At 41.6% G+C, this 25,576-nt stretch overlaps 1 protein-coding gene across 5 annotated transcripts in view; it reads left to right on the top strand.

Annotated features, from left to right (window-relative positions):
* The window catches only part of FAM81A (family with sequence similarity 81 member A), a 126,235-nt gene that overhangs the window by 73,392 nt on the left and 27,267 nt on the right, over positions 1–25,576 (top strand). For all 5 annotated transcript variants that reach the window (XM_067029759.1, XM_059056290.2, XM_059056289.2 and 2 more), the window contains exons 3-4: positions 1,355–1,628; positions 20,914–21,032. In XM_067029759.1, the coding sequence (XP_066885860.1) occupies positions 1,355–1,628; positions 20,914–21,032 (393 nt within the window). The remainder of the gene's footprint in view (positions 1–1,354; positions 1,629–20,913; positions 21,033–25,576) is intronic.

Raw genomic sequence — 25,576 nt, 5'->3', positions numbered from 1 at the left:
GTGGAGATTTCACAGTAGCCATTCAGTACAGTTGCACTTCTGGTCAACAGTGTAATGTACCTCTGGAGGTTTGGGGGCTGATACCCCTGCTAACCCTTTTATTTATTTATTTAAAAAATATTTATTTGTTTGGTTGTGCTGGGTCTTAGTTGCGGCAGGTGGGCTCCTTAGTTGTGGCACACGAACTTAGTTGCAGCATGCATGTGGGATTGAGTTCCCTGACCAGGGATTGAACCTGGGCCCCCTGCATTGGGAGCACAGAGTCTTAACCACTGCGCCTCCAGGGAAGTCCCCCTGCTAACCCTTTTATTTATTTTTATTATTATTTAAAAAAATAAATTTATTTGTTTATTTATTTTTGGCTGTGTTGGGTCTGTTGCTGCACACAGGCTTTCTCTAGTTGCGGCGAGCGGGGGCCACTCTTCGTTGCAGTGTGTGGGCTTCTCATTGCGGTGGCTTCTCTTGTTGTGGAGCACAGGCTCTAGGCGCGTGGGCTTCAGTAGCTGTGGCACTCAGGCTCAGTAGTTGTGGCTCGTGGGCTTTAGAGTGCAGGCTCAGTAGTTGTGGGACACGAGCTTAGTTGCTCCGTAGCATGTGGGATCTTCTCGGACCAGGGCTCGAACCTGTGTTCCCTGCATTGGCAGGTGGAATCTTAACCACTGCGCCACCAGGAAAGTCCCCGTTAACCCTTTTAAATCAGAAGTGGGGTGTCCATAGGCCAGAACTGGCTCATAGAAGTACATTGTTTGGCCTGGATCATCTTAAATACTTTTCAAATGAATTGTAAACATTTTAAAAAATCAGGTGACTTCACATACAAGCCTAGATTGCCTGCCTCTTCTTGAAATATCACATGATCTGGAAAAATGGATCTGCGTTCCCAGATGGTCACTCATGGGTGGAGCAGAATTGTGGCTCTCTTTAGTTGAGGAATGCCCTGTCAGTTCTCCAAAGTCCCCACCACTCCCTAGTGTATTCTCTGTGCTGTGCTTCACTCATTTATGCCCCCTGCCTGACCCTTGTAGGCATTTGAGTTTGTAGCCACTGCTTTAGAGGGAGGGAGGAGAAGGCCAGGTCCAGTAATTTTGTTAATAAGCTTTGATCCTCCAGCCTCTTGCTTTGGGAGGTCATGGAGCCTGCTACCAGCGCACTTAACTCTCTGGGGATCATTGTTTAAAGTTGCCGCCTGGCTCACCAAGAAAACTCTTTGGGGGTAGAAACCCTGCCTCAAATCCCATTTAGCTTGTAGGGATAGATAATTTGCCTCTCCTTTTCTGGAAAGTCTTGAATCTGGCTTTAAAAAATGACTTTTTCCCAATTGACGACCCTAGTAACGTGAGGCTCCCTTCCGCAGGCGGGTTAGAACGATGCCGCGACACAGCCAGTCCCTGACCATGGCACCCTACTCATCTGTAAGCCTAGTGGAGCAACTGGAGGACAGGATCCTCTGCCACGAAAAAACCACAGCCGCCCTCGTGGAGCATGCCTTCCGGATCAAAGACGACATCGTCAACAGCTTGCAGAAAATGCAAAACAAAGGGGGAGGCGACCGCTTGGCCAGGCTTTTCTTGGAGGAGCACATCAGAAACATAACTGCCATAGTGAAGCAACTGAATCGGGATATCGAGGTAAGGCGTGTGGAAGTCAGGTGGGCTGCGTTCCTTTCCACAGACCTGTTCCATGTCTAATGCCTCCCTCCCAAGCAGTACTGTGTTCAGACCAAAGCTGTCTGTCTTGTCTAGTCTTAAGGATTGCCAAGGAAACAGCTTGAACAAATATATTAAATGTATTCCAGTGTTTGATAGCAGTTACTGTCAGTGTTATTTGTGATTAATCTCAATGTACCTTGCTGATTACTAAATCACTTTTGTTTTGTTTGGCTCTCAAGGGAAAAAGAGGAGAACCAGTCAGATAGTTTCCGGGTAATACCCTTCGTGTAGCTGAAGACGGCTATTAAATCAATTACTCGGTCAGCCTTTGCTGCTTCAGATTAAATGTTTCTAGGTCATAATGATTATATATAATATAGTTTATTACTCAGACAATCTAGGGTTGTGAATTGCTTCTCAGACTCCCTTTTATTGCTTTATTTTTCTCTAAAATGAACCCAATAAAAATCCAGTATTGTCTATTTTTAGAGTTTGTAAATGTACTGCTTTTTATTGAGCAGTCACAGGGACCACAGAATTTAATTCAGAAAGCTTAAGATCATTTAGGGCCTGGGCTAACGTCACTGAATAATGTCAGTATCCTACATGTGTAGTTTGAAAATGTATGAATAAAAGAAAGATGGCTAGATTAAGGAAAATCTTTATTTCACATCATGGAAATTGTTTTTTTTTTTTTTTTTGGCTGTGCCACGCAGCTTGTGGGATGTTAGTTCCGCATCCACGGATTGAAACTGCTCCCTCAGCAGTGAAAGCGTGGAGTCCTAACCACTGGACCACCAGGGGATTCCCTGGATATTGTATTTTAGTCATGCTTCCTGAAATCAAGACTCATTTTTTTTCAATGTCAGACTTGTATTTATTTACTTTAACAGCTTTACTGAGGTATAACTTAAAAGCCACAAAAATCCACCCATTGTAAGTGTACAATTCAGTGATTTGTAGCAAATTAATAGAATCGTGCAACCATCGACACAGTTCAGTTGTAAAACCTTTCAGTCACTCCGCAAATTTATATTAGCCTGTTTGCTGATAATCCCTCTTTCAGCCCCAGACCCAGGCAACCACTAATCTGCTTTCTGCCTCTATAAATAATTTGTCTTTTCTGAACATTTTGTATAAATGGAATCTTACAATCTGAAGTCTTTTGCATCTGGCTTCTTTCACTTAGCATAATCTTTTTGAGGTTCAGCCATGTTCTGGCATGTATTAATATTTCATTTATATTTATGTCCCAGTAGTATCCTATTGTATGGATATGCACCATTCCTTTTATCCATTTATTACTTGATGGACATTTGCATTGTTTCCAGTTTTTAGCTATTGTGAATAAAGCTGCTGTGAACATGTGTACACGTCTTGGTGTGGAGATATATTTTCATTTCTCTTGGGTAACTGCTAGGCGTGGACTCGCTGAGTCTTGCAGTAAGCTTGTGCTTAACTTTTTAAAGCATAGCCAAACAATTTTCCAAAGTGGCTATACCATTTTACAATGCTACTAGCAATGTGTGAGGGTTCCAGTTTCTCCACATCTTCACCAACACTTGCTATTATGTCTTTTTGATTATAGTCATTATAGTGGATGTGTAGTGGTATTTCCTTGTACTATTAATTTGCATTTCCCTAATGACTAATGATGTTGAGCACTTTTTCATGTCCTTATCGGTCATTTGTGTGTCTTCTTTGGTGAAGTGTCTACTCGAGTCTTCTGCCCATTTTTAAAAATTATTTTTTTATTGTGTGTAAGATATTTATCACTTTAACCATTTTAAAGTGTGCAGTTCATTGACATTAATTACATTCACAGTGTTGTATGCAACCACCACCACTATCGGTTTTCAAAACTTTTTGATTATCCCAAACAGAAACTCTGTTCCCAGTAAACAATAATTCTCCATTCCACTTTCACCTCAGCCCCAGGTGACCTCTGTTCTACTTTCTGTCTCTATGAATTTCCCTATTCTAGGTATATCACATAAGTGCAATCACACAATATTTGCCCTTTTGTGTCTGGGTCATTTCACTTAGCATAATGTTTTCAAGATTTATCCATGTTGTAGCATGTGTCAGAATCTAGTTTTTTAAAAATTTACTTATTTTTTATAAATTTATTTAGTTTTGGCTGTGTTGGGTCTTCATTGCTGTGCATGGGCTTTCTCTGGTTGGAGAGGGGGCTACTCTTCATTGCGGTGCGCAGGCATCTCATTACAGTGGCTTCTCTTGTTGCAGAGCACGGGCTCTAGGTGCACGGGCTTCAGTAGTTGTGGCATGTGGGCTCAGTAGTTGTGACTCACAGGCTCTAGAGCACAGGCTCAGTAGTTGTGGTGCATGGGCTTAGTTGCTCCGCGGCACGTGGGATCTTCCCAGACCAGGGCTCGAACCCGTGTCCCCTGCATTAGCAGGCAGATTCTTAACCACTGTGCCACCAGGGAAGTCCCAGAATCCATTTTAAAATTAGGTTATTTGTCTTGTTATTGAATTGTAAATTTTCTTTATATAGTCTAAATACAGGTCCCTTATCAGATATGTGATTTTCAAAATATTTTCTCCCATTCTATGGCTGGTATTTTCATTCTTCCAATGGTGTCTTTTGAAGCACAAAGTTTACAAATTTTAATGCAGTCCAGCTTATCAGGATTTTTTATGGTTTATATTTTTGGTGTTGTGTCTTAAGAACTGTTTGCTTAACCCAAGGTCACAAGGCTTTTTTGCTGTTTACTTCAAAAGTTAATTTTAGTTTTTACCTTTAGGTCTATGACTCATTTTGAGTTAATTTTCATGTATGAAGTGAGATTAAAGATCTAAATTAGATTTTCCTTGAATATCATATGAAAAAAATTTATCATTTTCCCATTTGTCCCTTTGTTAAAAAAGAATGGATCATAAAATTTAAGGGTTAATTTCTGAATTCCTGTGATCTTTATGGCTTTCCTATGCTAATACCACATTGCCTTAATTTCTAGCTTTAGAGAAATCATGATTTCAAATCATTTTGAAATCATGTAGTGCAAGTCCTCCAACTTTGCTCTTTTTTTTGAAATTGTTTCAGCTATTCTAGGTCCTTTGCATTTTCATATAGATTTTAGATTAGCTCGTCAGTTTCTATAAAAAGCCTGTTGAGATTTTGACAGAGACTGCTTTGAATGAGATCAATTTGGGGAGAATTTCTATCGTAATATTGAGTCTTCGATTGTTTCAAAGAATCAATTCTTGGTTTTATTATCTTTTCCTATTTGCTTTTTTGTTTTATATTTCATTGCTTTCAACTCTATATTGTTTCCTTTTTCTCTGTTTGCTTTAGTTTAGTTTGTTTTTCTTTTTCTAGTTTCTTAATGTGGAAACTTAGGGAATTGGTTTGAGATCTTTCTTCTTTTCTGATAATGGTGTTTAAAGCCATAATATGTCCTCTAAGCACTGTTTTGGCTGCTTCCATGAGTTTTGGTATGTTGTGTTTTTGTTTTCATTCAGTTCAAAATATTAAAGTTTCCCTTGTGATTTCTTTTTTTGGCGCATGTGTTACTTAGAAGTGTGTTATTTAATTTCCAAATGTTTGGGGTTTCCCCAAATTTATTTCTGTTGTGAATCTCTAATTTAATTTCATGTGGGCAGAGAACACACTTTGTATATTTTTAATCTCTTTAAATTTATTGAGATTCTTTTTCAGTTACTGAAATGTCCAGTTTTTATTGTTGAATTGTCTATTGCTCCTTTCAGTTCTGTCAGTTTCACTTCATGTGTTTTGGGGCTTTGTTGTTACATGTGTATACATTTATAATGTGTATATTTTCCTGAGGTAGTGATTCTTCTGTCATTATAAGATGTCTCTCTTTATCTCTAGTAATATTTCTTGTCTTAAAGTCTATTTTGTCTGATATTAATATAGCTATTCTGGCTCTTTTATGGCTACTGTTTGCATAGTTGATTTCCTTTTCTGATGATTCTCACTCAGCTTATACCTAAGTGAGGTCCTAGTGTACCACATGATTAACAATTTTCACTGTCCTTTCAGATTACCGCATACACTCTACTAAGGATGGAGATTTACTCAGAGTTGTACTCTAATTGAAGTACATTTGTCTTCAGGGTTCTAAAAGGCCTATCCTTCTTTTGATGTTTAAAGATAAGGACCATGTGTTTGTTATAAGGGGATATCGTGGATCTTTGTTGCTTTGGTGACTGATGGCATCCATTCCAATTTCTTTGGGTCATGGCAATTTTATTTCCCTTTGGAGCTTGAAATCTGTGCAGAGTGTTCCAATGACAGGAGTGCCATCCCTGCAGCTGTACCTGTAGGATGCTGGGCAGTGGTTCCTGCTGTCTGGACCCTAGGAAATACCTTTTATTTTCTTTTCTTTTCTTTTTTTTTTTTTTTTTTTTTTTGATGTGGACCAATTTCAAAGTCTTTATTGAATTTGTTACAGTACTGCTTCTATTTTATGTTTTGTTTTTTTGGCCATGAGGCATTTGGGATCTTAGCTCCCTAACCAGGGATCAAACCTATACCCCCTGCATTGGAAGGCAAAGTCTTGACCACTGGACCGCTAGGGAAGTCCCAGAAATACCTTTCATGTCTTTTCCTCAGTCTGGATCCCCAGCTACTCTGTTGATTGTGTGCACTTCTCCCCTATATCCTTCCAGTAAATTCCAGATTTTCCAACTAAGTTAGCCAGAGTCAGATTCAATTGCCGGCAGCCAAAGAACTCTAATGGTATCCAAGGGGCATAGAACACTTAAGAGATTGCTGTAGATAATTTACTTGTTTTTGGAAGGTGGTATCTATATTTAGAATGATCTTTACAGTTTTATATTTGAGTGCTAAAGCAATTTTATCCCAGAGGCTGAATAACTTGGCAACCCCAAGTTGACACTTCACAAAATTAAAAACCCCAACTTAAACATTTCAGTTTTGAAAAGAGAGATATATTAGGGGGCTGATGGCCCTGCTTCACTCAAATCTAGAGAGGGCGATAGATAAAATCAAAGTGATTGGGGATAAATAATTATTCTCAGATTCCTGTTCCCTCCAACAGTGGCAAGAAACGTGTCACAAAAAAATGCAGACACCCCTATGTTTCATGTTAGAAGGTAGTGTGACTTCCCCATTTCTCTATGGGTACTCTGCTGGGTTCTCTTTGTTTATGTGGGTGGCGGACAGACCAGAGACTGGAGACAGTCTATTCCACATTACTGTCCTCAGGTAAAAGCAGAGAGTGTAACTCTACCCTTAGAAAGCTCTGGACTGAATTTTTTCTGTCCCTGTAAGAGGTGATAGTGCTTTAGCTGCATCTGTGGGATCTGGGGAATAACTTTCCCTTTGTACTAATCCAAGCATCAGAACCATTTAAAATATATAATTTCCAACCTCAGCTGAGCCCTCAGTGCTATTGAAAAGTTCCTTCATTCAAGGACGCCCTCGCTACCAGTTCCCTCCCTGGCCCCAGTTCTTTTTCCCTTAATGTATCCTGGGCACCCAGCACTTGATACTGTTACCGTAGTATTTACTGAGTAGGACTGACATTGTTTCTTTGCAAGTCTGTATCCCCTGATAGAATGGGAATCCTTCAAAAAAGAAAAGGGTGGGATAGGGAGGGTGGGAAGGAGATGCAAGAGGGAGGGGATATGGGGATATATGTATACGTATAGCTGATATACTTCGTTATACAGCAGAAACTAACATAACATTGTAAAGCAATCATACGCTAATAAAGATGTTTAAAAAAAAAAAAGGAACTTTGTCTTACTCATCTTCACATTGTCCAGCACAATGTGTGGAACAAAATGCCATGAATGCTTATTAAGTGAATAAATGCCTATTTCAGACTGAAGCCCATTGCAGATCTTATGGTAGCAAAAGGAACTGGAAGAGACTCTGAGGTCATTTGTGCAAACTGTGTCCTTTTCAGATGAGACATCCTAGGCCCAGGGAAGTGAAGAGACTTCTCTGAGATCTCAAGGCCAGTAAGTGGCAGTGCTGAGGCTAAACCCAGACTGTTAAACTCCAAAGATAAGCTCCTTTCACTTTTCTACTTTGCCTCTTGGAAGCTCCTCTAGAACCCCGATCTCAGGTAACCAACTCTCAAATGTGACAGGCAGTGCTATTCAGTCATTCTTTGCTTTCTGAGTATTTCTACTCCCTCAGGAAGAATTTCTTCGTGAAACTAGGTAATTAAAGCTTTAGTTCTCACTGAGTTCTCCCCTGCCCCCTCATTCCTTTGGTGTGAGTTCATTGAACTGCTTAGATAATTACAGTTAATAGCAAACATACCTAGGAATCCAAAGTCATTAATCATTTAGGCTTTTGCTATTATTTTTCTTTAAGATGTGGTTTTTTTTAACACGATTTTTCTGTAATGTGTATTTAAGACGATTTTTAAATAATTTACAATGCAGTGAGTTTTTCCATCTGAAACACATTTTATGTAATGATTATTCTTCCCTTAACCAGACAGTGCTCTTCCATTTACATATATTTTTGGAGTGTGCAGTTTGCAAATGAATAGATGATTTCCGTTGTAGAGAGGGAAGTCTGAGTAAAATCTAATTCTGGAAAAAAATTTACTTTGCATATATGAGCATTTACTTTTTTGTAACTGGTAATAATTATATATCATTATAAAGTAACAGAAGAAAGTTTGGAAATTTAATAGACTTTTATATGAAACACTAATTACATAGTTTTATATATATTGTAGCCTAAGCATGTTTACCCAAACATAACCAAAATTAGGATGCTTAATGAGACATCAGAATTGTCACATTGTAGCCAAACTCTGTTAAAATGAAATCATGGTGTAGATTAAAAGTACTGAAAGGAAGTCTTTATATATAAGCAATATAAAATTAGGAGGGTGGATGTTATGCAAAGGCAATGTGCATATTTAAAGCAAAGAGATGTGAAGATACTCAGATTGTATTTGAATGATATAAAAGGTGTATTTTTTTGTCCATAGATTCTTAATGAATTTCTTCTGTAAATTGCCTGGTTTTTAGATTATTTTCATTACTGGTTTACACTGGTTTTCCAGTTCACTCAGTAAGATTTTACTGGGTATTTGTTTTGTAAAAATCTGTCCCTGCAGGTGATTTTGTATTATAAAACTAAAGCTGAAACCATTCTTGACATGTACAGCTCAGTCCAGGCTCCTGATAGAGCTAGTCGAATTGAGATATGTTAACACTATATCTTGGTAAATTTGCCTCAGTAAGTCTTTATGGTTATCATGTGGCTCTGTACACAGTTATATACAGGAAGAAAAGTAAAATACATTGTCAAACCACTAGCCCATGTGATCCTCAAGAACTAGAACTGAGTCTTAATTTTTCCATTTTTAGCACCTACACAGTACGGTGTCTAGCACATTGTAGGAGCTCAAGAAATCTTTCATAATCAAAGGCTCTGGGGTCCTTGGTTCTTCGAGGTATTGCCCGTATTCTATCAGCAGATTTCAGTGTCAAAACAGATGACTCTGTGGGCTAGTGTCTAGTAGGTGCCTGGTAAAGTTTGAATGAAGGAATCTATTGTTTTAGTACATCCTGACTCATTTGTCTCCATTGGCAGTTTGCCTTGCTACGTGGAGTATGTTATCAATTATTTATTCCTCAGAAACTTTCCACAAATTATAATCATCATTATAAATTCAAAAGAGGTAGTGTAGTCAACTATGAATTTATACACATTTGGATTATCCATACTGCCTTTGATTTAAGCTCATATCAGTCCCTGGGAGCCAAATCCTGGTAAGCAGTCCATGGCCCTTTTGTGGGGTAAGCTTTCCCTTTCATGCCAGTTTGATGGCTTAGGGAAGTGGTTGGGACCCCCATGTCCCCTTGGGGCTTTCAGCATGTCTTTGGCCAGGGTCTGTTACCCAGCTGATTAGAATCTGCAGACCTACTCTTGGTTTCCATGTGCTCAGACTTCATGATGTCCGGCTGGCTTGGGGTGTTGGCTTTGACTTATGTGGGAAATGGGAAAAATGTATCAAGCCCTCATCTAATTGACTAGATTACACATAATTTTCTAGCTTAGTAATTTGCAAATGGGCTATTGAAGAGTTTGCTGAACTCAAGTGATATGTGCAGAGTTGGGCCTTATTGGCAAGTCACAGCAGAGGTGTGGACAATGATGTTAACGTACAGTTGGACGGACAGACGGGAACTTGGTTCAGTGTGAATCTAGCACTGTCAACGAGGAGAGAATATTAGCTATTGGACCTCATATAGTTACCTAAAAAAGGAATTTCAGCTTGCAGCTGCATGATCTTGTCCCACTGGAACAGGTATATTCGCAGAGGGACTTTGATGATTATCATGTGTGTTAGTCTGAGACTGCTAAAGAAATAGAACCAATAAATAGGATATATTTACTATAAGGTGTTGGCTCACATGATTATGGAGACTGAGGAGTTCCACCATCTGCCATCTGCAAGCTGGAGAACAGGACAGACAGTGGTGTAATTCCAAGGCCTGAGAGCCAGAGAACCAATAGTGTAGATTCCACTCCAGGTCTGAAGACCCGAGACCCAGGAGTGCAGAGGGCAGGAGAAGATCAGTGTCCCAGCTTAGTCTGGCAGGAAGCGAATTCCACCTTCCTTCTCCTTTTTTTTTTTCTATTATGACACTCAGTGTATTGGATGATGCCTCCCCACATTGGGGAGGGCCTTCTGCTTTACTAAGTTCACCAATTCAAATGCTAATCTCTTCTGGAAACACCCCTCACAGACACACCCAGAAATAATGTTTCTCCAGCCGTCTGGGGATCCCATGGCCCAGTTAAGCTGACATATAATGAACTATGGATAATGATCCAAATTCTTTTTTTTTTTTTTAAACTCTACCCGCTAGACGTGGCTTGTCATGTGGCTTGACTCTAGGGGGAGAAGGTAGTGAATGGAGTTTGAATATTTGTTTAGTTCTGAATATTTGATAGAAGTTTCCAAAGTGAATTAACAAGTTGGTGTTTAGGTGTCTGCCCTGTCTCTGATACATTTTAGCTTGTCTGACTCCATCTTTGAGGGCCTGAGCAGCTTCAGGCACCAGCTAGATAAGAGTCTCTGAGCCTTCAGTGTAGATGATCAAATCCTGGAACATGGAGCTAGAATAATTGACAAGTTACTCAGCTACCTGCTGAGATCCACGCCTTATTTAGAGGCACTGGGGCTAAAGTAGCAACCCAGGCATGAAAGGCCCCTGCTTTTAGGCCTGCTGTACATTCTGGTGGGGCTTTTAGGAGTAAACCCTAAGTAGCCAAGGTAATTTCAGCCTAAGTCCAGGGCTCTGATGAGATAATATGATGGAGAGTGATTGTGGGGCTATTTTAGGAAGGGTGATGGGGGTCTGAGGTGACATGTGAACTGAGACTGGGGTGACAGAAGGACCAGCCAAGCCAAGGTGGTGGTGTCGGGGCAGGAGACACACAGAGAAGACAACATACCAGAGAAAAGGCATGGCAGGTTCCAAGGCCATAAGGCAGAAGAAGCTTGGCATGTTGGAGGAACGGAAAGAGGACCAATGGGACTGTAGTGTCATTTGGGGGGGGGTGTTGTTACGGGAAGCCATTATTTAATTTTAAGCAAAAGAACTTAGAGAATTCATTCATATGCTTGGTGCTGAGGATACACTAGTGAATAAAACAGATTAAAAACCCTTGCCCTCGTGTTGCTTATGGACTGATTTGTGTTTCAGAAAGATCACTCTGGCTGCTGCCTGGAGAAGGGAATGTCGGGAAGCAAGAACAGAGGCAGGGAGACAGGCTGGGGGTGTCCAGAGCGGCTTGGATTAGGGAGTCAGGGTGGAGATGGGGAGAGGTGGATGGATTCTGGATCTGTCTTGGGGGTCAAGCTGATAGGACTTCCTGCATGTTAGCATTAGAGAGACCTCTGTTTAGGACTTGGCAAGTGTTAGGGACCCATTGAATATCCAGGTGGAAATGCCAAGAAGGCAGTTGATGTATGAGGCTGGAACTCTGGGGCGTTTTAAGTCCTAGTGTGAAGATTAAAAATCTATGTAAGAAGATACTGTCTTACAAGGCCCTGCCCTACTGTAATTGGGCCCTTCTCCATGTGATATTGGAGTCACACTTTCATTTTCAAATCCTGACAAATCCAGGAAGAGTTGAAGAAGGAGAAGCATGGAGGGCTCTTTCTTCTTGGTCATCCCTAGGCACCCCTAGCCTGTCTGGGTTGTGAGGTCCCTGGGTGTGGGTCCTCATCACCTTTGCATAAACGGCATGATAGAATGCTGTGAGGCTCACACAGTGGTGCCATTTCCTACTGCCTCTGGGAAGGAGTCTTCCTTAAAGATAGGCCCTATGTTAGAAAAAATAAATGAAGACCCGGGACATCACTTTTGCAAGGGGACCGGCCTCTTCTCTCTGCTTATGTGGGTTTAGGCCACGCACTTTCCACCCTGTAGTCTTACTTGCTGCAGCTGAGCTTCCTGAAGGCAGGCCTGGTGCACAGTACATAGTAGGCCTACAGACAAGAGTTTCTTGAATTGAATTGGCAATAATGGAGAGTTGATGATATACTTCGGGTTGTAACCTTTTTAAAGTAAACGTATCATGATGATATATCGTCCCAAAATGACAAATTAGGAAATGTTTCTGGCTTTACAGAGGGATTGTTTTTCTAAGGCTTCATCATAGAATTCCTTTAAATAGTAACCTCTCTGATCTTCCTGTGCTATATGTATATGTATAGCTGGTTCACTTTGTTATAAAGCAGAAATTAGCACACCATTGTAAAGCAATTGTACTCCAATAAAGATGTTAAAAAATAAGTAAATAAAATAAAGTGACATCTTCCGATTAAAAAAAAAAAGTAACCTCTCTAATGCCTTCTCTTTTCACATAACTTTTCAGTAATGTGAAGATTGTGTTAAGTTCAGACACAATTCTTTTCTGTATTACTCAAAGAAAGCATTTTTTTTTTTTTTTTTTTTGTGGTACACGGACCTCTCACTGTTGTGGCCTCTCCCGTTGCGGAGCACAGGCTCCGGACGCGCAGGCTCAGAGGCCATGGCTCACGGGCCCAGCCGCTCCGTGGCATGTGGGATCTTCCCAGACCGAGGCACGAACTTGTGTCCCCTGCATCGGCAGGCAGACTCTCAACCACTGCGCCACCAGGGAAGCCCAGCATTTCTAATATAATATCTTATTCATCTGCATAAGAATTCTGAAAGATAAATGGGCTTTTCTTATTTCTAAGCAGTAAAACACACATACATATGCACACTTTTTTTTTTCTGGTTTTAAAAGTAATGTAAGCCCATTGTGGAAAATACAAAAAAGAGGAATCAACCATAATCTAACCCTAGAGATAAGCAAGTCATTAATATTCTAGTATTATTTTTTATGTACCTTATACAGAGCTGGAATCATGCTATGTAGTTATTTTATACCCTTTCTTTTTGCTTACTATTAAATTGTACTCATTTTCTCTTGTTTCTAGAAGCTCGCCATGAACCTCTTACTGGTGCATAATAATGTACCATGCAGATACCTTGTAAAATACTTGGTATATGCATCACACTATGAAGACATCTTTGTGCATTCATTTTTGTCATTCATCTTATTATTTGCTTTACGATTAATTTCAAGAACTAGAGTTACAGGGTCAAAGGTTATGAACATTATGAATATATTTTGAAGGCTCATACTCTGGAAAAGTATTGTGAAGGGCCAACTGCATTTTCAATTTTTGATATGCATTTTAATATAAATTTAAAGTATTTCCTTCTTTAATACATGGAAATGGTGTGATTTAAAAATTTTTTTTGTCTAAATTTTTTTAAATTTAATTTATTTAATTTATTTACTTTTGGCTGTGTTGGGTCTTCGTTGCTGCGTGCAGACTTTCTCTAGTTGTGGTGAGCTGGGGCTACTCTTCATTGTGGTGGCTTCTCTTGTTGCGGAGCACAGGCTCTAGGCATGCGGGCTTCAGCAGTTGTGGCACACGGGTTCAGTAGTTGTGGCTCACGGGCTCTAGAGTGCAGGCTCAGTAGTTGTGGCGCGTGGGCTTAGTTGCTCCTTGGCGTGTGGGATCTTCCCCAGCCAGGGCTCAAACCCATGTCCCCTGCATTGGCAGGCCGATTCTCAACCACTGCGCCACCAGGGAAGTCCTATTGCTTCTGTTTTATGTTTTAGTTTTTTGGCCGTGAGGCATGTGGGATCTTAGCCAAAACCAACCAGGTGATCGAACCCGCAACCCCTGCATTGGAAGGCGAAGTCTTAACCACTGAACCGCCAGGGAAGTCCCAGAAAGGTTGGACGTTTTAAAAAATGTGTTGTTTAATTATTTTTAGCACCTGTTTGGTGAATTGCTCTTCACGTTCTTTGCTTAGTGATTATTTTTGACTGAGGAACAACTCAAATGAAATGATTGGTTGGAGCCTTTGTCATTTCTCCAGTGTCTAATGCAGTGTTTCTCCAGGAGTGGTCTGTGGACCATGACCATCTGCATTTCTGGGCCCATTCCCTCGCTTTGATTCCCTGGGAGTAGGGCCCAGGAACCTGTGTGTTTAACAAGCCACTTGGGGATCCTTACACACCCCAAAGATGGTTGAGAACCCGTGGTCTTAAGCCTTATTATAAACAAAGATTTGAAGCATTATGTACAAAAAAATAAGTATTACTTTCTATTAACTGTGACAAATAAGCGTTATCTCCCATTAAAAGAGAAAGAGCTCCCCATTGCCTTCTCATCAGTGGGAGTGTCAGAACCAGAGGAGTCAGATCTCAAGTTTTCCTGCAAGAGTGTGTTCCAATGACTAACGTTTTATCATTCACAGGTGATTGTAACTGGTTTGCATTCTTCTATTCTGTTGAGCAGGTTCATTCAGAAAAAGCTGGAAACTACAGCAAATAGCAGATAGGTCTAGCAGTTCCAAATTCCTTCCAGTGAAATTTTTTTACTGTCAGTGTCACTCCATCAGTGGTGACTCCCGCCAGGTTTCCAATAAGGAAAACACAGAATCCTCACATTCCTCATTTCTGCTTTTTACAAGGAAGTTTGAAAATCCTAAAAAAATGTATATAAGGGTACTATTCTGCATATATGTTATACTTAAAAAATAGTTGAGAGTGGAACTTCCCTGGCGGTCCAGTGGTTAAGACTCCACACTTCCGCTGCAGGGGGCACGGGTTCGATCCCTGGTTGGGGAACTAAGGTCCCACATGCTGCATGGCGTGGCCAATAAATAAATAAATAAACTTTAAAAATATAGTTGATAGAAGGGAGTACAAAAATGATTTATGCAAGCATAAATCTATTGTCTAATAGGGCTTCCCCATTGATTTGCAAATTGGACTGCAAATTGACAGTATACCGGAAATCATCTAAACTTCTAGAAATGGTAACAAGTAGCTACACGTGAATGTATCTTTAAACCTCTAGATTGGTGCAGGAGGTGATAGGAAGGTAGTGGCTTAGTGTGCCTTCTTCCCTATTCCCATTTCCAGTGCCACCTTCCTGAACAGCTGGGAAGGGCGGGCAGGAAGGCCTGGAGGAGCCAGCAGAGACCTGGCTGGGGAGAGCCTGGGAGAGAGGTCCTCAACGCCGTGGTTTAGGAGTAAGAGAGAGAAGGCCGGTCTCACTGGCCTTGCGCACCATGTGTCTGAGCTGGTCTCCTGTCCTTACCGAGGTGGAGGCAGGCGAGGAGGGGCTGTAGAGATGGGCTGTGTCCCCGCTGGCTCCAGGCTGGGAGGGCTGCAGAGAGAAGGACACAGAGATGCTTCCTCCCAGCACCTCACCTGGACCCTGGCTCTGTGCTCTCATTGGCTGCACCTCCAGCTCATAAGCTCCTTCCATTACACCTAGGACTACCTACTGAATCTCACTCCAGTGAGTGGAGAATAAAAAGAAACATCACACTTAAGTGGGCCCGGCAGCCACAAGGAGGATGAATAAGCACAGCTCTTAGAACAGACCCAAATGAAATAGGAAACAGGTGGCCCTTGCATGAAAAATAATTAGGGTATGTTATGGCCTGAATGTTTGTGTCCTCTCCCCCACATTCATATGTTTGAAGCCCTAACCCCCAATGTGATGGTATTTAGAGGTGGGGCCATTGGGTGGTGACTAGGTTCAGGATGAGGTCATGGGGGTGGGCCCTTATGATGGGATTAGTGCTCTTATAAGAAGAGAAAGAGAGACCAGAGCTTCCTCTTTCTGGCACGTGAGGCCATGGTGAGAAGGTAACAGTCTGCAAGCTAGGAAGAGAGCCCTCATAGGATACGACCACGCTGGCACCTGGTTCTTAGAGTTCCTAGCCTTCAGAACTGCAAGAAAGAAATGTTTTTTGTTTGAGTCGCTCAGTCTGTGGTGTTTTATTACAACCGCTCCAACTGAGTAATCAGACAGAGTGCTTAAGGAGATCCAGGTACAACATAAAATTTCTTCCTTGAACTTAAATTTTTAAAAGTCAGTAGATGAACTAGAGGCAAGGATGGTTACTTTTATGAATTGAATTAGTTACCCACAAGACAAAGTAGAAGAAGTGCTGAAACATCAGTGCCAGATACAAAGAGAGAGAAACCATAGGGGGAAAAGATACAAGACTTAGAGGACAGATCCAGGACACCCAGCGTGTGAATAATAGGAATTCCAGAAGGAGACAAAGAAACAGAGGGAAAAGAAAAAACAATAATTACATAGAAGAAGAAAATTTACCCAAGTTGAAAATAAATCTGAGACTACAGTTTGAAGTGTTCAATGAGTTCTAGGTAGAATCGAATTTTTTTTAAAAAAATCCACAGTTAGGTACATTCTGATAAAAATCCTGAACTCTAAAGATGGAAAACAAGCATCTAGGCATAAGGAGCCAAGGTGCTTTCAGAGGAGGAAGCATCAGACTTCCTGTCAGCCTCAAAGTTCACTGGGAGGAAAGGCCTTTAGGTCAAGAATTTCATACCCTTTCAGTTTATCACCCACCCTTCAAAGCGAGGGAGGAAGATAATAGACACGGCAGGGATCCAGAGTCTTTCATCCAAGTGCCTGGTCTGAGGAAAATGCTAGAGGAAGGACTCTAGCCAACACACAGTGACTATGCACAGAGACCCTAAGATAGGGGGAAATGAAAAAGAGAGGCACAAAGGTAATCAGTGATCCTTAGAAAAAGACCTGTCAATTCATGTAAGTGGGTATCGATAAATGCCTGGGACTGGGTAACAGAGTGCTAAAAAAGAAGAAGAAAAAAAAGATAATTGAAAAAGAAGGGCCATTCTACAAGCAAAATTCTAATTGTCTCCCAACTAGAAGTATTGAGTTATTTTAGCAAAGCCTAGTTGGTGTGGGGAAAAGCAAGAGGGGGAGAAAAGTAAAAATCCTTCCCATAAATCATCTGGGGTTGAAGGATGAAGGAGGGTGGGTGTGAATGTGCTAAATAAATGTCTCGTGTGGAGGAGAGGGGTGCTTTGCAGGGATAGAGCCTGGAGTAGGTGCATACATGGTTATAAATGTTGGAAAAGGGGAGGTAGCCATTCATGGACTAGCAATGGCCAGAACATTCCCCAGTTAACAAGGAGAGAAAAGGCAAAGAACAGTAACCTGATTAAACCAGTCAAAATAGGGAAAAGGAGAAACGAAACAACAACAAAAAGCACCATAAATTGTAAATCTAAAGTGAGATGTAACAACAAGGTCCTACTGTGTACTACAGCGAACTATATTCAATATTCTGTGACAAACCATAATGGGAAAGAATACGAAAAAGGATATATATATATATATATATATATATATATATAAAGAATATATAGGGGCTTCCCTGGTGGCACAGTGGTTGAGAATCTGCCTGCCGATGCAGGGGATACGGGTTCATGCCCCAGTCCGGGAAGATCCCACATGCTGCGGAGCGGCTGGGCCCATGAGCCATGGCCGCTGAGTCTGTGTGTCCAGAGCCTGTGCTCCGCAACGGGAGAGGCCACAACAGTGAGAGGCCCGCGTACCACAAAAAAAAAAAAAATATATATATATATATATATAGATAGATAGATAGATAGATACATATATAGATATATATAATGTATAGCTGAGTCACTTTGCTGCACATTGTAAATCAACAATACTTCTATAAAATTTAAAAAAAAGAAAGTGAGATAGAAGGACGAATGAAAATATAAGGCAGCATAATGTCATGATTGAGAGCACAGTCTGTGGAGCCAAGCTCCTGGTGCAAATCCTAGCTCCCTCAGGTATTGACTGTGGCTTTGGGCAAGTTACTTGATCACTTAGAGATTTCACCACCTGTGAAATGGGGATAATAATAGTCCCTCCTTCATAGCGTTTTGTGAGAATTAAACCAGTTACCATACCTATAGCACTTAGAACAGTGTCTGGTGTATAGTTAGACCAAGCAGATATTTGCTTTATTATTTATAAAGTATAGTAGCAACGTTAATATTAGGTAAGATGAAACTTATTATTACAAACACTAAATCAGATTTAAAAGGTTATTATATAATGGCTATGGCCACTTTGATCATAAATCTGTATGTCCAAATAAAATGGCAGCTAAATATGTAAAGTAAACAGCATTAAAAATGTAAGGAGACCTTGATGAAAGTATCTTATAGTGTAAGAATTCATAACACCTCTTTCATAGTTGGAGTGATCTAGTAGACAAAAATAAATAAGTCAGCAAGCTCAATCTAATATGCAATATTGAACCTTTTGTTCCTTGAATAGTTTTTTGCGTGAAAACTTTTGAAAAATCAGTCATGTGCCACAAAGCAAACCATAATACATTCAAAAAATTAAATATATTACAGATCATATTTTTGATCATAAGCCAGTACAATTAGAAATAAATAGTAAGAATGATAGAAAAAAACTTGAAAATGAAGAAATATAATTCTAAGTAATCTTTAGATACCTAGATATCCTTAGACCAAAGAGGAATTCAAAACTGAAATTAAAACAATTAAAAAGAAAACACTTGGGCTTCCCTGGTGGCGCAGTGGTTCAGAGTCCGCCTGCTGATGCAGGGGACACAGGTTCATGCCCCTCTCTGGGAAGATCCCACATGCTGTGGAGAGGCTAGGCCCGTGAGCCATGGTCGCTGAGCCTGCGCGTCCAGAGCCTGTGCTCTGCCACGGGAGAGGCCACAACAGTGAGAGGACCGCATACTGCAAAAAAAAAAAAAAAGAAAAGAAAAGAAAAGAAAACACTTCACACACAACCCATGGACACAGAAAATACTGTACTAAAAAGAAAATGTCTTCATTATTAAGGAAGAAATAGGTAAAATAAAGGAACTTGGTACTCATCTTTTAAAATAACAACAAAACAAAGAAAGCAAAAGAGAATAAATACTCAAGTTGACATCAGGCAAATTGGAAATTTAAAAAAAATGGCTGAAAGGGAAATGATACGAGAAATCAAAAGCTTTCTCTTTGAAAAGAAGGAGGGACTTCCCTGGTGGCGCAGTGGTTAAGAATCCACCTGCCAGTGCAGGGAACATGGGTTCAAGCCCTGGTCCAGGAAGATCCCACATGCCGTGGAGCAACTAAGCCTGTGCACCACAACTACTGAGCCCGCATGCCACAACTGCTGAAGCCCGCACACCTAGAGCCTGTGCTCCGCAACAAGAGAAGCCACCACACTGTTGGTGAGAAGCAACCACACAGTGGCCTGCGTACTGCAATGAAGAGTAGCTCCCGCTCACCGCAACTAGAGAAAGCCTGTGAGCAGCAATGAAGACCCAATGCGGCCAAATAAATAAATAAATACATTTATTTTTTAAAAAAAGGAGAGAGTGTGGTAATGGGGTGGGGGGAGTGTGGAGGACAGAATACAGGGAGAGGAGGGAGGGGGAAAGGAGGCTCTGGGCAAAAAGGATAAGGAAATGTTCAAAGAAACATCTGATGCAAACTTTTGCTTTTGAGGGGTCTCCTGTAACCTAGGGCTTGGGTTTTCATATCTGTCTGTCTGTCCTTAGTGCTTCTGTCTCAGATACTTTGCTGGTTTGGCAGGCAGCATTGCAGCGTGGTTATGAGCTTGGATTCTCGAGCCAGGCTGCCTGGGTCAGTCCCAGCTAGCCACTTGCTCCCCAGGTGATGTTGGGTGTATCAGTTCAGCTGTTGGTGCCTCACTTCCTGGTCTATAACACAGGACTTCTGAGAGTTTCTCCCTCACAGGGCGCTGTGTGGATTTGTGCATGTGAGCGTATATCGCAGAGCTGGGCTCCTCCCAGGACATGCTCAATAAACACCACGGATGCCCTCTTCATCTCCATCATTCCTTTGCAGATTTCCCAGGATGGATGCTCCATGAGTCCATGCTTTTGTGTTGGGTCATTCGATCTTCCAGTAGTTCTGCTTTCATTTAATGTCTTTTCTCTGAGACACATTCTACCATTCCAGTACTGTATAAATGTTGTTACGAATAGGTACTAGAAAGAATCATTAGCATTTGCTGTATTTACCATGTACTAGGCATTGTGCTAAGTGCTTTGTATGCATTATCTTATGTAATGTTCCCATAAAGTGGCCTTAAGAGTATAATCACCATTACTATCAACAGATGAGGAAAAGGAAGCCTAGAAAACTTCAGACACTTTCCCAGGATCACACAGCTGGAGGGACTGGAATTTGGACCTCTTTGTCTGATGCCCCTCTTCCCCCTCTTTTTCTTAATTTATTATTTCCCAGATTTAGGGATCGTTCGCCTAAAACAATGACTATTAAAAAGCACCCTAGGGTTTCCCTGGTGGCGCAGTGATTGAGAGTCCACCTGCCGATGCAGGGGACACGGATTCGTGCCCCAGTCCAGGAAGATCCCACATGGCGCTTAGCAGCTGGGCCCGTGAGCCATGGCCTCTGAGCCTGCGCATCCAGGGCCTGTGCTCCGCGACGGGAGAGGCCACAACAGTGAGAGAGGCCCGCGTAGCACAAAAAAAAAAAAAAAAAAAAAGCACCCTGAAGCAGGGTAAGACCTCTGAACTGTGCTCTACGAGTCCAGGCTTCTAGTCTCAGCTTTGCCTCTTCCTGCAGCGGGACCTCCATCAAGTCACCTGACATCTGAGTCTCAGTGTTTTTACTGGTAAATGCAGGGCCTTGGTCCAAGTGTCATATGAGCTCTGAGGTCTCTCTTCTAAGCCCCTGGTTCTCCATGTATATCAGGTGACTATTACAAAGGAGCCTCTTCTGAAAAGAGTTGAACTTTCTTGTTTTTGCCAAAAGCGTAAAATGCTTCTGTGGCAGCGTGTGAATTCCCAGATGACTCCGGTAGTGTTTTTGTGTGTTGCTCAGGTACTCCAGGAGCAGATCCGCGCCCGGGACAACATTAGCTATGGAACAAATTCTGCCTTAAAGTCTCTGGAGTTGCGGCAGCTCTCCGGCCTGGGAGATCTCCGGGGACGAGTGGCCAGGTAGGTGGTCAGATGTTTGTGCCCCTATGTATCAGGAGCGAGTTTTCATCAACTCCATTTTAGTGGGGAATATATTCATGAAGCCCCAGAGCAAATCCTTTGCTTCTTCTAGTACATCCTCTCTTTTGCCCATAAAATGTAGCAGTGGCAGTTAGACCTTGTTTTGAGCAGCCCTGATTTCTTGTGCTTCTGTAGTTGGAGCTGTGTGTGCAGGAGTCTATGAGGGGAGGGCTCAGTTGACCTGAGTAATTTGCTAGATTAATGTTATGTTTACTGAGCCCAATAATACAGAGTTGGGACGTATAGTTTGTGTGTCTTTTTAAAATTTCACTTTTCTCATCATTCATTTTTATCTTATTTTCTGAAAGTATTGGTCCATGGTAGATTGTACATTTGAAAAAGAGACCTTTCCCCTCAAGTAGGAGGAAGAGTGCTGTTCTAGGTACTCGCTACTGAAAGGGTGCCCCATGGACCAGTAGCGTCCCTGTCACCTGGGAGCTTGCCGGAGGTGCACAATCTCTAAAGCATTTGCAGGCCTCTTCTGCCCTCTGTTGCTGCTAAGGGTCAAGCACGAGTGTACACAGGAGCTGTGGAGATAATACGGGGTTCAAATCATCCTGAGGCGAGGATAAAAGTGGCCTGCAAAGGGTGGGAGGGGGAAAAGGGGACCCACGGGGTCCAAGGCCTCTTTGGAGTGTTAGGGGATATTTGTGCAGACAACACATGAAGGGCCCTGAATATTTGGCCTGTGTATTTGGGTCCACTGGATGAACATCTGTCTCACAGCAGAGGGCTCCTGGTTCTACTCTTGTGTGATCTTCTGTCCTCATCTGGGTGAACTCCAGTCTCAGTATGGCCCTTGGTTAGAGATACCCTGTTGACCCCCTTACCTCTCTCTACCCTCGCACTGTACCTTTCAGCAGTAATCCACTGCTTGCTGTTCCCTGAATGGGCCGTGCTCTCCTATATCTGTGCCCTTGCACATGCTGTTCTTGTACCTAGCATGCCTTTTCCCCTTCTTTTCTAACTTCTAGTCAGCCTTTAAAATTCAGCTTAAGTGTCGCCTCCTCCAGGAGGTCTTCCCAGGTACCCCACTCTCTGTACTATTGAGTCTCTCTGTTGTCTTGGGGTGGAGTACCGCATCTTTTATTTGTGTACGCTCTGCATAGAACAGTCTCTGGAAAACAGTAGGCACTCAATAAATGTTTGTTTGGATGAGTTAATGATTTGGAAAATCACTGTAATTGGACTGAAAAAACTTGAAACTTTTCTGTGGAGATCAGCTGAAAAGAAACCCCGGCTCTGTTACACCTCTCAGAACTGTGAGGAGTTGAGGAGCTTCAGAGCTACAAGGCAGAGTAGGAACTTCAGGAGAACTTTGGAAATTTTCCTAGTCACTTGAGTTGCAGATGAAGATTAAGCGAGGCGATATATGTAAGAGGCTTAGTGTGTGCATGGTACGGAGTGGATATGGAGCAAGGGGGACCTATTATTATCTCAGGAGCAGCAGCAGTGAAATTATCCTCATAATACTGGTTCTAATTATAAAATTTTGAAATACTTTCAGGAATTTTACATTTTTCTTCTGCAGTTTCTTACTAACTTCTCTACCCAGCTTGTTCTTTCTCTGTAACAAATGTTTTTACTCCAAAACAATAAAAAATAAATGTGTTGGAAGCACCACATATTTTTGCTTTGTTTTGTGGCTATATTCATCTTTTTCCTGGAACGCTAATGAGACTTTGTTGAAACAAACTCATGTGAAATAAAAATTCCTTGGCAAAGTTTTGGTTTTCTTGCATTAATTATATCATGGTGTTGAAAGGATATGAACTTTTACAGTGATAGTCTTAAATTACTAGGCTGCAATATTATTTCAGGTTTTACCTTATAATGTTCATGGATCCATTGGTGAAGTAATTGATAGGAAACAGGTCGTGATTCCTCCCTGGAGATCCAGCTGGAAAGGGCAAAGGCAAATTCTCTATGGAGGTGACAGACACCCCTACCCCACTAAGCAGAACACACCCTAAACAGGACTGTCTCAGAGAGTTTCCTACCCCTCCCTAACGCAGAGCTCAGAGTTTAGCTTTCCTGTTCCTAACGAGACATTTGGTCCATTATTTGGCTTATCATCTTCATTTGTCCAAGACTCAGTGGCTTCATCCACTTTCCTTTCTGAGGTCTCTTTGGATGGTATCAGAACCTTAGAGGAGAAATACCTGTGTACTGAGGCAGGTGTGCAAGTTCCTTCAGGGTAAGCAAGTCCCGGTGTAAAGAAAAAAATAGATAAATTGGATATCATCAAGTTTTGGCCGTTATAAATAATGCTGTTTTGAACATTCACGTACAAGTTTGTATGGTCATATGTTTTCATTTCCCTTGGATGTGTATACCTAGGAGTATAGTTGTTGAGTAATATGGTAACTCTGTATTTTACCCTTTGAGGAACAGAACAGCCAGACTGTTTTCCAAAGTGGCTGCACCATTTTATGTTGCCAGCAGCAGCGTATGAGGCTCTGGTTTCGACACGTCCTCTTCCACACGTGTTATATGTCTTTTTGATTATAGCCAAGCGAGTGAGTGTGAAGTGGCATCTTGCTGTGGTTTTGATTTGCATTTCCCTAATAACTAAAGGTGGTGAACATCATTTAATGTACTTATTGGTCATCTGTGTATCTTCTTTGGAGAACTGTTTATTCAGATCCTTTGCCCCGTCTCAAATTGAGAGGTTTTTTTTTTTTTTTAATTATTGAGTTGTAGTAGTTCTTTTTATAGTCTAGATACAGTTCTCTTGTCAGATATCTGATTTGAAAAAAATTTCCCCTATTCTAAGGGTTTTCTTTTTATGTTCTTGATTGGGTCTGCTTGGTTCTTTAAAAAAAAAAAAATTCTGTCTCTTTATTGGTATTCTCTGCTTGATGAGACATTGTCATTATCTCTTCCTTTACTTTTTCTTTTTCTTTTTTTTTTTTTTTTTGTGGTACACGGGCCTCTCACTGTTGTGGCCTCTCCGTTGCGGAGCACAGGCTCCGGACGCACAGGCTCAGCGGCCATGGCTCACGGGCCCAGCCGCTCCGCGGCATGTGGGCTCTTCCCGGACTGGGGCACGAACCCGTGTCCCCTGCATCGGCAGGTGGACTCTCAACCACTGCGCCACCAGGGAGGCCCTCTTCCTTTACTTTTTAAAGCAAGTTTCCTTTATTTAATCATCTATATTTATAATGGCTGCCTTGAAGTTTATGTCTTTTAAATTTGACCACTGTGCTCTCTCACAGGCAGTTTCTTTTGCCTGCTTTTTCCTCTATGTTTATTTCACATTTTCCTGTTTCTTTGTATTTCTTACAACTTTTGTTAAAAACTGGATGTTTGAAAAATCTACAAACAATAAATGCTGGAGAGGGTGTGGAGAAAAGGGAACCCTCTTCCGCTGTTGGTGGGAATGTAAATTGATACAGCCACTATGGAGAACAGTATGGAGGTTCCTTAAAAAACTAAAAATAGGGCTTCCCTGGTGGTGCAGTGGTTGAGAGTCCGCCTGCCGATGCAGGGGACACAGGTTCGTACCCCGGTCCAGGAAGATCCCACATGCTGCAGAACAGGTAGACCCGTGAGCCGTGGCCGCTGAGCCTGCGCATCCGGAGCCTGTGCTCCGCAACGGGAGAGGCCACAACAGTGAGAGGCCCCCGTACCGCAAAGAAAAAGCAACAAACAAAACCTAAAAATAGAACTACCATATGACCTAGCAATCCCACTACTGGGCATATACCCTGAGAAAACCATAATTCAAAGAGTCATGTACCAAAATGTTCATTGCAGCTCTATTTGCAATAGCCAGGACATGGAAGCAGCCTAAGTGTCTATCAACAGGTGAATGGATAAAGAAGATGTGGCACATATATACAATGGAATATTACTCAGCCATAAAAAGAAATGAAATTGAGTTATTTATAGTGAAATGGATGGACCTAGAGTCTGTCATACAGAGTGAAGTAAGTCAGAAAGAGAAAAATGAATACCATATGCTAACACATATATATGGAATCTAAGAAAAAAAAAAGGGTCATGAAGAACCTAGGGGCAAGACAGGAATAAAGACAGAGACCTACTAGAGAATGGACTTGAGGATATGGGGAGGGGGAAGGGTAAGCTGTGACAAAGTGAGAGACTGGCATAGACATACATACACTACCAAATGTAAAACAGATAGTTAGTGGGAAGCAGCCGCATAGTACAGGGAGATCAGCTCGGTGCTTTGTGACCACCTAGAGGGGTGGGAGGGAGGGAGACGAGAGAGGGAAGAGATGTGGGAACATAGGTATATGTATAACTGATTCACTTTGTTATAAAGCAGAAACTAACACACCACTGTAAAGCAATTATACTCCAATAAAGATGTTTAAAAAGAAAAACTGGATGTTTGGGGCTCCCTGGAAGTCCAGTGGTTAAGACTTCGTTCTTCCACTGCAGGGGGCACGGGTTTGATCCCTGGTTGGGGAACTAAGATCCTACATGCCATGTGGCACGGCCAAAAAAAAAAAAAA

The sequence above is a fragment of the Kogia breviceps genome, chromosome 3 (assembly GCF_026419965.1).
Source record: "Kogia breviceps isolate mKogBre1 chromosome 3, mKogBre1 haplotype 1, whole genome shotgun sequence".
Lineage (NCBI taxonomy): Eukaryota > Metazoa > Chordata > Mammalia > Artiodactyla > Physeteridae > Kogia > Kogia breviceps.
The sequence above is the reverse complement of the archived record's forward strand: the minus strand, read 5'-3'. Positions and strand labels throughout refer to the sequence as shown.